Source organism: Planococcus citri, chromosome 1 (assembly GCF_950023065.1).
Source record: "Planococcus citri chromosome 1, ihPlaCitr1.1, whole genome shotgun sequence".
NCBI lineage: Eukaryota > Metazoa > Arthropoda > Insecta > Hemiptera > Pseudococcidae > Planococcus > Planococcus citri.
The window spans coordinates 22,827,451-22,842,746 of NC_088677.1; the positions used below are offsets into that span (position 1 = coordinate 22,827,451).

Sequence of the window (15,296 nt, forward strand, 5' to 3'; positions counted from 1 at the left end):
GTTAAAAATAGACTTGATAGTTGATACTGAACATGTTTTATGAGTTCATCCACATTTGAGACGATTTCCTGATGGAAACTTCAAACGCATTTTTTTACCGGAAACTTCAAATTTTTCAATTAAATATTTCCCTTACGAAAATTCTGCTCAAAAACTACAGTGGAGATGTCCGCCTGGATTGCCTGGAAACTGGCTTAAATTTAATGTTGATTAAAGTCGCTAAGTAGGTTGAGTACCTATCAACTCGATTTTTAGCTGCCCAAAAAATTCAAAAATTCTGGAAAAATATTGATGAATAATTTTTTTGTAAGATTTTCCATTTTAATAATACCTACTTATACTTATTGATGATCTCTCACTTTTTGATTACTTTTTTAACTTGCTTACATAAACTTAGTACATTGAAAATAAATTTGAAATATGTAGGAAACATTCTAAAGGCTGCCTAACTGCTACTTTCCTTTTTCTACTAAACAAAACACACTGTTACACAATGAAACGATCTTTTCTATCAATTGTTGAATGAAAAAAGGCAAAGCCAGGGTAAGATAGGCGAGACAGGTTTGGGGGAGGGTGAAGAATGAAGTAGTTTTGTTCGAATTGGTTACCGACCTAACTTCCACAACACACAACAACTAAAAAGAGAATGTTTATAAGGGTTTGGATGTGCTTGGATGCATCTCAGATGCATTCGAGGTAAAACACGAATGCTAGCGACGACTACATTTCAGATGCATGTACTAATTCAAATGTCTCTGAAAAGAACAATAGATCTGGCTATCTGCTATACGCTAAAATCAATGCTGATGGCTACTCAATAAATTTGAAGAAAGAAGATGGCATTTCAAATCTATCAGCGATGCAATTTTATAAACACATATTGATGGACCGTGAAACGAATTATTTACTACTATTTAGAGAACTTTTGAATGTATCTAAAAATGTTACATCAGCAGAAATGAAAATATATCAAGAAGAAAAATTACGAACATTTTATTTACAAAACGTCCGGGTATATTACATTTACTGTTGAATTAGTATCTGAGTTGTAAATATACAAATTAGACGAATCCTTCACCCTTGAGGCAGCTACATATAACTGTCCATGAGAAAAGCACTCATTTTTCAAATGAATACCAACTGTGTGAAAGCTCTGTCCTTGAGCTTTGTTTATGGTTGGGGCGAAACATATAATCTTATTTTATTGTAATGCAATATGTTATTTTACTGAATAATTACAAACCTTGTACTGTACCTGATTTTGTTCATTTTCAATGATGAATTTGTTTTATTCTTTAAATTCTATTTTTGTAGTTTAATTTTTCGAGGATGAATCTGTCTCATCCTTTTCTTTTTTTAATCAATTTCAGCGATAAACTTATCATTGTAAGCTTTTTTTTCCAAAGTTTCTTTTTAACAAATTTAATGAAATTTCTCAACTTTCTTATTATACTTTTTTTGGATTCATTTCATTGCACTTTCAGGGCCATTTTTTAACACTGCTTATCTAAAGCGTTTCATTAGGCATTTAGGGTCGTTCTAACAAGATGTACGTGTACGTAAATCTCACTGAAAGCTTTTAAAAAAACTCTCTGGTTGAACTTTCAGTGGGCCTCTGGCCATCTTTATTTTTTCGACTTGCAATTTTTCTGTTTTCAATGACCATTGACGTTTTTCTCTTTTTCCTCCACTAACAATATATATTTGCAATTTAGGGGGTTCTTTCTTTTTTCCCAAAAAAATTTATGTATGTGTGCAAAAAAAATATCATGGCTGTTGCCATTTTTATAAAATTAGATTTTCAAAAGATCTTTCGATCGTTATCATTTTTTTCTTCATAAAAATGAACATTTTTTTAAAGCAATTCGATTCGTTACTCGAAAAATTATTTGTAGCTTTTGCCATCTTCACAGAAATAAATTTTCAAGCGACTTTTCAATTGGTACTCCTCTCCCCCCCCCCACATAAAAATGCTGGTGGGTTGATCTTCACAAAAACTTGACATTTGAGAAATCTTTCGATCAACTTTTTTCAAAAAAGTGTAGTTTTCGATAGGTATCGAAGGAATTTTTCTTTTAGCAATTCATTACCCGGGGAAAAAAGTTCAAACTTGGCCATACATGATCATGTATGGTGGATGAACTCGAGCATACATGATCATACATAAACCGAAGTTTCCATACATGCTCATGTTACAAAATTGTCCCCCACATGATCATACATGTCATATATGATCATGTATGATCAAGTATGATTTAGTGTAACCATGATCATGTGTAAATGCGGGGATTTTTATTAACATGAACATGTATGATCATACTTAAAATTCGAGAATGTATGAATTTTTATAATAAAAATATTGTCAGTATAAAATATATGGGATGATTTGCTGAATGGTATAAGTACATAAGATGTGCTAGAATGCAAGACAAATGTGGATAAATGAATTTCAAACATTTTTCCAGATTATAGACACTTTTCTAGATTATAGAATAAAATGTATGATATAAAACATGCAATTTCATACAAATGATCCATACATGAGCATGTGGGGGGCAATTTTTTAGTATGATCATGTATGAAGTCGTCATACATGATCATGTATGGCCAAGTTTGAACTTTTTTCCCCGGGTAGTCAGAAGCTTGAGGCATTTGCTGTCTTTTCTCATTTTATTCTTCCCCCTCTTCATTGAAATAATTCATCATTACTTTCAACTTTCGAATAATTAATTAGTCAAAAGATTTGAGCATTTCCCCTCTTTTCAATTTTTCAATCATCAATCTGTGTAAAAGCAAACATTTTCAATTGTTCTCTTTTTTCCAAAATAATTTTGTTGCTCCCTTTTTCCTCCTGCGATAAAATGTACAAACAAAAGAAGTGTAGTTTTCAATATCAAAATTATTTTTTCAATTTTTTTCATTTTTTTTTTTGGCAATTCATTAGTCAGAAGCTTGGGGCAGTTGCTGTATTTTCCAATTTTATTCATCTCCATTGAAAAATGATTCATTATTACTTTCAAGTACCTAATGAATTGGTCAAAAGATTTGAGCATTGCCCTCTTTTTAATTTTTCAATCAACAAGCTGCGTAAAAGCATATCTTGTAAATGTCCCTTTTTCCTCCTGCGATAATACGTACAAAGAATGAAATCAATAGCCAATAGAAAAAAGTCACGTGGCTCCTGCCATCTTCATCATTTTTTTCATATGAATTTTCATTATTTTTCAGACATGTTTCAATAGCTCCTTTCCACTGATATACTTTTTCTACTCAGCAGACTAAACCGAAATTCAATTACCTGTATTAAAAATCTCAGAAAAAAATGTCTCTGTAATTAACCTTTTTCCATCCCCATTCGTCTTCTAGTTTGCATATTAATCCAGCCACTGGGAATAGATGCGTTTCAGGGCACCAAGAATTGAAAATCAAAATGTACAATTTCTATACCTATTCTTGTTCATGTAAGTAGAATACAACGATCAGCAGTAACATTTCGTAACTCTTCATCAGCATTTATAAAGCTGAGCACGACATCGACATAAGTTGTACACAAACGTACACACAAGAAGTCAACTTGGAAGAGTAAATCTGACTTCGTTTACAAATTAGAATACGAATTCCATCAATGTGTATTACACAATATTAGTAACTGATGATTATAACAAAGTACTCTCGATCGTATTACATGTTGAAATGAGTACATTTTCAAACTTGGTTGAAACAGCATCCTCCCAGCAGCTGAACTAGAAAAACAAAATTCACCAAAAAAAATACCATCGGTAAGTCAAAACATGTCTGAACGTTTGTTTATCAAAAAATCATTAATTTTTCAATTTTTTTTGCCATTTTCAAGATTGAACAATGAACATATTGTATTTGTGGCCGAAGCCATCTTTTCATTTTTTTTTCTCTCTTAAAATGAAAGACTAAAAAAAAAAATGCAGGAGGAAAATGGAGAATTTTCCAAGATGGAAAAATGTATTTGTGGCATAATGTCATCTTTTCTTTTTTTCTCAGAATGAAAAACTTTTTTAAAAATTGCAGCAGGAAAATGAAATTTTTATGTTAGATGTTACATGTATTCGTGGCCAATGCCATCTTTTCATTTTTTTTCTCTTGAAATGAAAAACTACATTTATGAAAAAATGCAGCAGGAAAATAGAGAATTTTTCAATATGGAACATGTATTTGTGGTCAATGCCATCTTTTCATTTTTTTTCTCTTGAAATGAAAAACTATATATGAAAAAATGCAGCAGGAAAATAGAGAATTTATCAATATTATGGAACATGTATTTGTGGTCAATGCCATCTTTTCATTTTTTTTTCTCTCAGAATGAAAAACTGAAAAAAAATGCAGCAGGAAAATATAGAATTTTTTAATATGGAACATGTATTTGTGGCCAATGCCATCTTTTCATTTTTTTTCTCTTGAAATGAAAAACTATATATGAAAAAATGCAGCAGGAAAATAGAGAATTTATCAATATTATGGAACATGTATTTGTGGTCAATGCCATCTTTTCATTTTTTTTTCTCTCCGAATGAAAAACTAAAAAAAAAAATGCAGTAGGAAAATAGAGAATTTTTTAATATGGAACATGTATTTGTGGCCAATGCCATCTTTTCATTTTTTTTCTCTTGAAATGAAAAACTACATATGAAAAAATGCAGCAGGAAAATAGAGAATTTTTTAACATGGAACATGTATTTGTGGTCGATGCCATCTTTTCTTTTTTTCTCTCAGAATGAAAAACTGAAGGAAAAAAATAGAGAATTAGCACCAAAAGCTACTAAAAAAAAATCAACTTGTATCGACCGGACCCCAAATTTTCGATCGTTTTTGGAAGCTAAACAACCCACAGTTCGACCAGCACCATTTTTTTTTTCATTTCCCCGATTGATAATAATATCTGAAAATTCTACTTGAAAAATCAACAAAATTCCATCACATCACCATTTACATTTTATGTAATTAGAAAACCTCGAGGAAAAAGAGAAATCACGTTCAAATCAAGTTTTAAAAATTGTGGTATCAACAGAGATTTTTAGATTTTTTTTTCAAAACAGTACCTACATTTTCATTTTGAGCACATTACCCACTTTGATGAGAAAAATTGTTGTTTTAGACGAGGTAGTACATACGATTGTTCAAATAGTTTGTTGCAATTTCACAAAATAAGAGTATAATAATCAGTTTTTCTCAAATGGATAGCGCCCAACCTTCAGAAAACATACTCGAGCATTTCTATTATTGAATATTTTTTTTCAATTTCAACATTGAACAAATAAAAAAACTCGAGCTTATAACAAAAAATCAATGTAATTATTTGTTTTTGTAATATTATTTTCAATTAATATGTTAAGTAAAACACTTTCAACTTTGTTGCCCCATTTGGGGAGCAGCAATTGCGCCCACTCTTCCTCCCTATTGTAAAGTCACAAATGGAGGGGGAACCTTGCTCCTATCCCACCGCTTCAAAACGGCCCTGAATACTTGCAATGAAAATTTGTATACATTAAAAGCACACAGTATCAGAAAATTTAAGAACATCGAAGCAAAATTATGACACAAAAGTCAATGATCATTTTTAAAAATTTTCTCTCAGAATGAAAAACTAAAAAAAAAGAAGGGCATACGGAAGATTGAGTTCTTACATCCCAATGGTACATTAGGAGAAACATGGGTGCTAGACTTCTATATGTGCACTGGTTCCTGAATCTAATGGGGATTCCCCAAGAACAGCATCGTTTCTAATCATCGAAAAATTCTACGAAAAAAGTCATCATCGGTTACACTAGGTGAAGAAATTTATATTTTCTATTCGCCATTATGATTTGTGTTCATTAGGTTAAGTTTGTTATTTTTAATTTTATTTTAGCTTCTTTTTTCTCAAACATTTACTTCTTAGATAACATCTAATTTACTCAAAAATTGTAAAACATCATTTTTCAACAACTATCCGGCTGTTGGAATCGGATCCCGTTTCTGCAGCTTGAATTTCGTCCAATTTTTGTTGTTTTTGGGCTTTTAGCACACCTTCGATTATTTTGGTACGTTCGGCGTAATCGTCGTATTCAATACCCTTCCCTGTCTATCGACGACACGTACATATCGTGAGAAGACCAAAAGGCACAGTAAAATTTTATGTGCTAGGAGTAGGGATATTTTTTGGAAAGACCAAATAGCCAAAAATCACGTCAAAAGTAACCAGCAAAAGATTCGACGACCATTATGTGTAATTGTGTAGTGAACTCAGTGCCGAGAGGATCTACTTCTACAGTTGGTGACTTGGTAAAATTTTCAACCTTTTCAACTTTTGCTTTTTACATTACGCATTACTGTCTCGTATATGTTGATCTCGTATATACCCAAAGTGGTATTCGCGAAATCTAGGATGCTTATTTTTTGCAATTTTCTCTCGTTTTTTCGCGAAAAGTACTAAGACACAATGAACCACATGGAGTTATTGTGCGACAAGTGCTCTCGTCCGTTAACCCATATGGGTCCCGACGTAATCACAGGCAGGGACAAGATCGCAATAACTACGTGCTTTCATTTGTTTCATTATACCTGCATTAATAACGAATATACTTTGAGCCTAAGGAAAAATTCCCAAAATGAGAATTTTCACCTGTCCACGTCCGGAATGCAGAAAGAAATTACTCGGCGCAGATTTTTCAGTTGTAAACCACACGTCACGGATCGTGAGATATATGACGAACGATACGCGAATTAGGGACTTGAATAATCAGCTGACGATGCAAAGAGACCTGTATACTCGATTACAGGGCACCGTTTTCGAAATTTCGACCAAAAATTCAAATTTGCGAACACAAAATGAAGATTTGCAACGCGAGTTTAACAACCTCCAAGCGAGGTATAATATGTTACTCGACGAGCAAAATAGTAATTTATGTGCTAGCCCGACCTTGGGTTAAATGGATCACAAATTCGAACAGCTCACAAAGTTTTTTAATTTCTGTCTTAAAAGTTTGCAACGGTCAGACTTTATTATTGTATTTCAAAACTGAGAAAAATAGAGTCATTGGCACACGCCGTATCTGTACAAACTACACGGTCGTCAATTATATATGCCGGGATCTTCATCTAGTTCTGGCTACGGCGGATCCGGTGAAAATTCGTTTGTTTATTCCGAAAAAGAGAATACAATACCTCAAAAAAATCCAAGTTGGAAAATCTTCGGCTCTTCCGTTCTGAATAGAAAGCGCATGTACCGAAAATTAATCACGTATTTCTTATTGTTTGCCGTGTATCATGGATCCTGAAATTATGCCGGTAGAATGTAAGTACACCTTTTTGATTTTATATTCGAGTTTGTGAATGATGTCGCATATTCAATATGTAGACATCCTCACATATAAGGAAATGTTCCAATATGCCTAATTGTAGTAATTGTCTTCTAGCTATGGACGTAAACATTGAACCAGTGATACAGCATCCTCCGATAACCATCACTCCAGTTAATTGGCGGAGAGATGGAAACAGCGACCACGCCGGATATATTTTGTCCATGGATACGACAATGGACATACAATGGGTCGCTCCTGGGCAACTGATCGATATCCAAGAGTTCCTACAGCCAATACTACGATTAAATGAAAACACAGCTGAGAATGACACAGAATCCATGATCGAACTTATGGAGGTGACGGAGCAGCTACCGAGATACTCCTTATCCTATTTTGACAGTTGAAGAAATTGAAAAGAAAATACTCAATAATTTTTATGGTCAGAATGCTCCAGCAAAAATGGACGCAAAAAGAGAATTTAAATCGCCACCTCCTGGGATATTCCAAAAGATTGAGAAATTGAAAGAGGAGAAACCCCAACCATTAGATCTGAGTACGAGCAGTGATTCACTTGAGGATGAGACTTCTGAGTGATCAAAAAATGGAAAAAAGTGGCGCTCCTATCGGTCCTTCTATGAAAAAAGGCATCATCGGTTACACTAGGTGAAGAAATTTATATTTTCTATTCGCCATTATGATTTGTGTTCATTAGGTTAAGTCTGTTACTTTTAATTTTATTTAAGCTTCTTTTTTCTCAAACATTTACTTCTTAGATAACATCTAATTTACTCAAAAATTGTAAAACATCACTAAACAAAAAATCTTCTTTAAACATGATTATTTGTTATCGTTTTGGTAAAATTCAAAATTCTTTTTCTCTATGGTCAAGGATTAACGAAAACTTAAAAAATGTTACGCGTGTGTTTAAACTTAAGATTAAGAATCACTTCTTTTGTATAGTACCATTTCAGGACAATCTGGAGAAAGTGTTAAAAATTGTCAATAAAGGGGGAGAAATACCAAAGGATCCCAAGGAGAGAATAGATAAAAAGTTTAAGAGCTTTTTTAGTTATTCCTACCAGAATTATTTAGAAATACGAAGAAATTTAATGGAGAGTCGCCCCAACTACGAGGAGGGAAGGAAGTGGTTCTCTTCTCCTATTTGAATAGAAGAAACCAGGTTATATTCAACATTTTTTGTAAGTGTTCATTTTTTTTCTCAAAAATTTTGTTGTTGATTTTTTGTGTCACAATTACCGTATCCGTGCTGTTGTTGGTATTGGCTAACGCAACAACGTCTCCCGGTGTGTATACATCGTTCAAATCAGTAATGAGCAACGGGCGTAATTCGTTATCACTGGATGATGTTGACCATTGCGACTGCGACGTTGTCGGTATTAGCGTTGTGGGCAAATCGAAAAATTTATTTTCAATGCCCGCGACACGAAAACCCGCGTCATTCGAAATTATTTTTCCTTTGTCGTGGTTCGACTTGACGCCATATAAGGTGCCGCTAAGAGTGACAGGCCAATTTTCGTCGCGTTCTTCTAGGTTATCTCCTATGATATAAATATTTTTAAATTGATTTTTGCGAATCGGACCCATACAAAAAGCGCGAATTTCTTCGTTAGTTTGTAGGCGTAAAAGCGTATACAATAGTTTTGCAGATGACGTTCTTGCGAATGTGTTACAACGAATACACCACATATACAGTAATATTCCTAAACAGACGAGCTGTACAATAAGCAATGCCGTTAACATCGTTTTCGTATGTCTTTTTGTATGCAAGTGGTGTTATATTTTCATTTCGTATTCGATAGTATGGCTATATCATTTTAGACGAGTAGACTAAGTTTGCGTAATGTAATAAAGGTTGTAAACGCGCCGAAACGCACATCACGTATTTCCTGCTCGTAGACGTGTTATACACTACGGCCTTCAACGTGTCATTGTCGTCGCATTTGCAATTTTTCATCGACGGAAATCCCGAGTTTATATAGTCGATAGGCGTTGTCAGTCGTCCGTTGGCGCACATTAAATTAGGCTTTTTCGGGTCGTCGTCACGTACCACGGCATCTACACTCATACACCATTTTCGGGCGATGGTATTGAACTGCGTGTCGCCACTTGACACGTTGGCAAAACCATTCTTTAACGTGCAGTCTTCTGGGTCGTCGTTGCTGCGAAGATTCTCGTCAACCCTTATAGCACAAACGCCATTTACGTTGCGAGCATCAACTTGTTGCGAACACGCCGTTTGACAGTTGTAGTCGCTGCCGGCGTATATAGTATATACGTTGCAATCAATTAGTGCTTTTTGAAACGTAGGTACGATAGTAATACTCGCACCCGCGTCAACGCTACTCGTCTTGGGTATAAAATATAGTGAAGCTAACGCTAAACACAGACAGGATAGTATAGAAGCGCCGAAATGGATCAACATTTTAGTAGAAGTGGCAACAACCACAAACAGCAACCGTCGAAAATAATGTACTGGCTGTTGTTTATCTCCGCAGTTGTAACGTGCGCGTTATATGGAATAGTAATGATATATAAGCACTATGTGAGCACACCTAACGAGTCTATACTCACGTACATGCACTATGGGCAATTTGCGTGCTCTTTCTTGACTATGATCCTGGCGGGACTTAATTTACGCAACGAAGTTTCCTCTGCTTCCTCTTCTACTGCTTCTCGAATATGAGCTGTGATTTAATCATTAGCGACACGCTGAGAGAGTTAGTACGTGAAAATCTCACATTAAGCCTATATCGCGACGTAACTTTTCATCATTTGGCATCGCAACAGCCGCCGCCGCCATTGCCTCGGCAACCCTGGAGTGTCGAATGTAAGCCTAATCTTACTTCCGGCAAGTATTCTGGCGCCGGCAACAATAAAACCACCATTATTACACGATTGAAACGACCTCGTTTGTTAATTCGTTTGCATAGCGAAAAACTACCCTCTAATTTAAATTTTTCGTATGTCTATACGGCGACAGACGCAGCTAGCGTATATAATGTGATCCGTCACGTCGAACAGTTTGCCGCCATTCGTCCGACTAGGCCTTACCAAGAAAATATTTCCATTATCGTATTCGATTTAGATGACACTTTAATTAACACTCGAATCGGGGTAAAAACCGACGCCTACGATTTGTTAAAATATTGCCGATCGTTATTTGACATAATGATTTTGTGGTCACATGGTCATTATTTGCATGTCATGGAGCAAGAACGTCTTCTTTGTGACGGACGTCCGTCGCTGTTTCATCGTATATTTTCCATCGAATGCACCGAAGCGAACACAGAATCACCAAAAAATTTAATGTATATATTTACAGCTTGCGCCATTAACAGTGTAAATTTTGCGGTTCTAGTCGACGATAATGATAACAATCTGACCAACGATTACGACGTGTTTGTGCGCGCTGATCCGCTAGCAGATGATTGCGAATACCTAAGACAAGCTATACAGAATTTATTTGTGCGAATGGTTGACTTTGTCGTTGATATATAGTCAAAACGTTTTTTTCACGTATTAACACGCTTATTGTCCATCTGTTTGTTTTTTTTTTTTTTTTTGCAAGTGATGTGCCAGTGTCTTACGAGAAATTCATTATAAAAGGTAGCCACGACAATCATAGAATGGCGGTTAATATACCGGCAAAGTTCATAAATTTTTTGCACACGCAAAACGCGAAAGTTAGAATGAAATATTTTATATAACATTATAAAAGGTAGCCCTTGTCACACGATACAATCATAGAATGTAGTCAAAACTTTTTTTTTCACGTATTAACACGCTTATTGTCCGTCTGTTTGTTTTTTTTTTTTGCAAGTGATGTGTCAGTGTCTTACATGAGAAATTCATTATAAAAGTAGCCACGACAATCATAGAATGGCGGTTAATATACCGGTAAAGTTCTTGCACACGCAAAACGCGAAAGTTAGAATGAAATATTTTATATAAAAAATTAATGTACTGTGACCTGAAACGTTGCCGGTATTTTGAACACTCACTGTGACTACCTGTCATTGAAGTATATTTTAACATTTTTGATGTTTGTCAAAAAGTTGTTGTTTATAGGGGATATTCTGTGTGCGCTTCGATGTCGTGTATTGCACACCCGGGGAAAACCGCGCATATCAAAATGAATTATGATACTCTAGAGCAATACGACAACGGTTATACAGAAATCAATACATTAAAATTATGGAAAAAATATAAAAATATTATAAAATTTCACGTTTAAGTAATTGGTTTTATTTCATTTTCCGTATTTGCGCAGCACTAAAGGTTTAAAGATATTAAAAAACTTGGAAAAAAACGTAGCGTAGATGACTGACGGTTTTTCATTTGTTGATTTTTTGTCGAATGTCTTTTAGCCATTCTAAATACGATGCCGTTGAATGTGATTGGGTAGCAAACGCGACATCGCATAAAGTATTTGCAATTCCAATTTTATTTACTACTAATTGGCCTCCATAGACCAATACGTCGCTGTAACCGTAAATGTAGCAAAAATACATTCTTCCAGCGATGCTGATTTTTTTGCTGTTATCCAAATATAAGTTCATTTGTTTTAGCATACTGTCCGCTGATTGTGCTAAAGATATATGCGTAGGTTGTTGGGCAACTTTTTGTAACATATTTTGCAAACCTTCTTCGTGGCCTTTTGCTCCTGACAAGTATACGTTTGAAATTACGTCAGTGGCAAGGCGTAAATCGTCTACCGTAATGCTGGATCCGCCGTGTGAAGCGTTAATACCGCGTAATTTATCCATCTGTTGGTTTACTTCGTTACGGCGATATCCGCATCCCGCTTCCAAAAAATGCCTATTTAGAAAAGAAAAAAGAAAAAAAATAAAATTAATAGCTGGATAATTTTTAATATATATTCACCTTCTAATAGGTATTACCGTTGAAAATTGCAATTTCGTAGCAGTAGTTTTGACTGTTCTGAAAATGAATAACGAGGCTTTGCGCTTATGGTGGAATTATCATCGTAACGCGTAATAAGTTCCATATTTGCGGCTTTGTAGGCAAAACTGGCATTATAATCCCACGCCGTCGGTATGTCGTAAGGTTTAAGTTGTAGTACTCCATTTTTATCTCCATCTTGATCTTTATTTTGCGGCTCTGATGTGCTGTCACACGTTACAACGACACTAACCGATTTATCTGGGTTTTCTTGGCCTATACATACGTGTGCTCCTGTTGTTTTAAGCACCGGATCTCGTTTTACTACGACCATTCGTTTTTGTTTTTTTGCTGGTGGCGGTGTTATTGTTGTCGCTGTCGCTGTAGCTACAGCTAAAAGTATATCTTGGCGACTTCCGGCGACGTTTCGTGGGAATTGATATGACGACGATGGATACGACGACGAGTACATCACGTGTGATGGCAATAAAACTCGAGCTCGGGGCAATTCGCAAGAAATAGAACCTGTATGATAAAAACCTTCGCAACGAAAACCCTGTACTTTGTTACGTATGACAGAATCTTTCCCGCTCCTATATGGAGGTAACGAACCGATATCCTTAAAGTTAGAGGATTCGAATTGACGAAACGCGCGTTTTATGCTATCTACGCTTCCGCTGCCGCCGTTTTTATCAAGTTTGACGATATTCTGTATGAAGGTTTGTAGATAATGTATATTCGAAGTCCATAATTTTGGATTAGGTATCACGTGATTACCGACTGTATCTGCGTGGATGATGAATCCGCTTTTATCGTAGTCTTCGATATTAATTGCTTGCTCGCAGCATGGTACTCCGCTTATGCGTCTGCCGTTGTCGCAGCTGCGGTAATGAAGGTCGCACAACACGAAGAATGTGTTTTTTTTTCGGGTATACCGCGTCGATTAGACAACCGGTTTTTGAAAATTTTACCATTCTGGCGTCTCGAAATATTCTCGTATCTACATTACACATGACGGGTTTGGTGACGATACATCGGCGCTCAGTAGGTGGTTTTAAGCAGCCATGACACACGTTACAAGGGGGCAGATGTGTGTGATATGTGGTGCTGGTGTATAAATCGTGTTTTTCTACAAGGTCTTTTTTGTGAAACAATAACGATTCTCCCGAAATTCTCAGAATTCCCGGTGACTTGCACGTTTGGCATATAACCGGTTCTGTCGAGTTATCTTTATCGCATATCTGACACGTGTACGACGCATGTGGTTTACATTTCCGATATAGGTTTTTCCAAAATGACTTTTTTTCTCTGCTAACACGACACGTCATCTTGCCACATTCGTAGATATTTGGAGTGCGGTATAAATGATCACGTAGTTGTTGGTCTGTAATGAGAAATATGTCCTTCAAGTCGTGTAGCATAATTTTGTCAGTGTAGAAGGATGCGTATCGGGGTTCGGCACTTGCCTGTAACGTTACCTTTGCTGTCGGCATTATCCGCGTCGCTGCTCACCGTTTTCACCGCTCTATAAAATTACGACTTTTTACCGGATTATTTTCGAGAAGTTTTTATTCGCCCCCCCATATGTCTACTTTTTACCGAATTTTTACCTAATTTTTACCGAATTTTAACCGGACTTTTACCAGTGTTTTTTATCCGTCGAATATCGAAAAAAATATACGTTTTTTTTTCTGTTTAGAAACACAATGGAAGCACAACGTCCCGATTCGTCGATCGATATAGTACTAGATCAATGTTTTCCAGATGAACGTGAAAAAACAATTCGACGTAAGTTGTATAGTGCGTGCTCGTACAATTATGTAATTTTTTCAACCGGTTTAATGATCTTATTTTTTGAATTTCGCTAGCTGCCGATTTCGATTATTTATTAGAAACAGAAGATGATGATGAAACGTTATCAGGTATTATACATCTACCAAAAAGATTAACCATTTAGTGTGCAGAGCAATGTATACAAAAATGTGTATACGAAAATGATAAAAATAGTATATATATTTTTAAAGTTCTCCGAACGCCGTGTGGTGATATATGCGCACTCTAAAATTGTACCTGTCCGCGCCGTGCGTGTGTGCATATATGACCGTTGAAATTTTCGATAAGCAAGTGCAAAAACAAAATCACAATTAGTGACACTTGCTGAATTCGCTTTATTAGGTGTCATCTGCGCATCGAAGGGTAATCGAATATTGTTTTTTTATATAGCTGCTAATGTCGCTGCAGTTGCGGATATTGATAATATTGTAAAAGAAACTGTTGCTGCTGTTGCCAATATAGATGGTTTTATTAAAGAAAGTACTGATACTACCAAAATAGATATTCTTCCTTTAGACGAACGACGAGTTGTCATTGATTTTGACGACTTTGTAACCACCACCGCTGACACTGCTACTAATAATGATGGATCAGGTAACAAGCATACCCATTATTACAGTCAACAATAGAAGCTTTCAAAACGTATAAAGTCTAACATACCCCATAACACAGAATTGTTATTTTTAAAATGTTTTCTTATATCGATATAGATATAGCTGCTGCTGCTGCTGCTGTTGTCGAAACTACTGCTACCAAGAAAAAAAATATTCTTGATTTTGAAACTACCATCACTGACGATAATAACCAAATGAAGTCTCCCGTTGATACTGCTACTAATAATGATGGATCAGGTATGAAAATATTTTTTTTTTAAACAAGCATGCCCATTATTACAGTCAACAATAGAAGCTCTCAAACGTATAAAGCCTAACATACCTCATAACACTGTTATTTTTAAATGTGTTTTCTTATATCGGTATAGCTGCTGCTGCTGTTGTCGAAACTACTGCTACCAAGAAAAAAAATATTCTTGATTTTGATGACTTTGAAACTACCATCACTGACGATAATAACCAAATGGAGTCTGCTACTAATAATGATGGATCAGGTATGAAAATATTTTTTTTTTTAACAAGCATACCCATCAACAATAGAAGCTCTCAAACGTATAAAGCCTAACAGCATAACACAGAATTGGTATTTTTAACCCTTTAATGCGCAGACGGA

General features: G+C 35.4%; 3 protein-coding genes across 11 annotated transcripts in view; 1 reads left to right on the forward strand and 2 right to left on the reverse strand.

Annotated features, from left to right (window-relative positions):
* LOC135849911 (JNK1/MAPK8-associated membrane protein-like) overlaps positions 1–15,296 on the reverse strand; it is a 172,957-nt gene that overhangs the window by 97,777 nt on the left and 59,884 nt on the right. The gene's annotated exons all lie outside the window — the stretch shown is intronic.
* Positions 10,877–13,179, reverse strand: LOC135834132 (uncharacterized; the record flags this gene model as incomplete). The annotated part of the gene is made up of 2 exons (XM_065347971.1): positions 10,877–12,152; positions 12,236–13,179. Coding segments are annotated over 2 exons (1,428 nt in total), but the record flags the coding sequence as incomplete, so codon positions are not given.
* The window catches only part of LOC135849910 (uncharacterized), a 37,347-nt gene continuing 35,216 nt past the window's right edge, over positions 13,166–15,296 (forward strand). For 7 of the 8 annotated variants that reach the window (XR_010559626.1, XM_065370556.1, XM_065370549.1 and 4 more), the window contains exons 1-5: positions 13,166–14,024; positions 14,105–14,158; positions 14,460–14,663; positions 14,780–14,920; positions 15,052–15,177. Coding sequence is in view for 7 of the 8 variants with exons in the window: in XM_065370556.1 (XP_065226628.1) it covers positions 13,943–14,024; positions 14,105–14,158; positions 14,460–14,663; positions 14,780–14,920; positions 15,052–15,177 (607 nt within the window). In the remaining variant the exon portion in view is untranslated. The remainder of the gene's footprint in view (positions 14,025–14,104; positions 14,159–14,459; positions 14,664–14,779; positions 14,921–15,051; positions 15,178–15,296) is intronic. The other variant, XM_065370550.1, reaches the window with a different exon arrangement.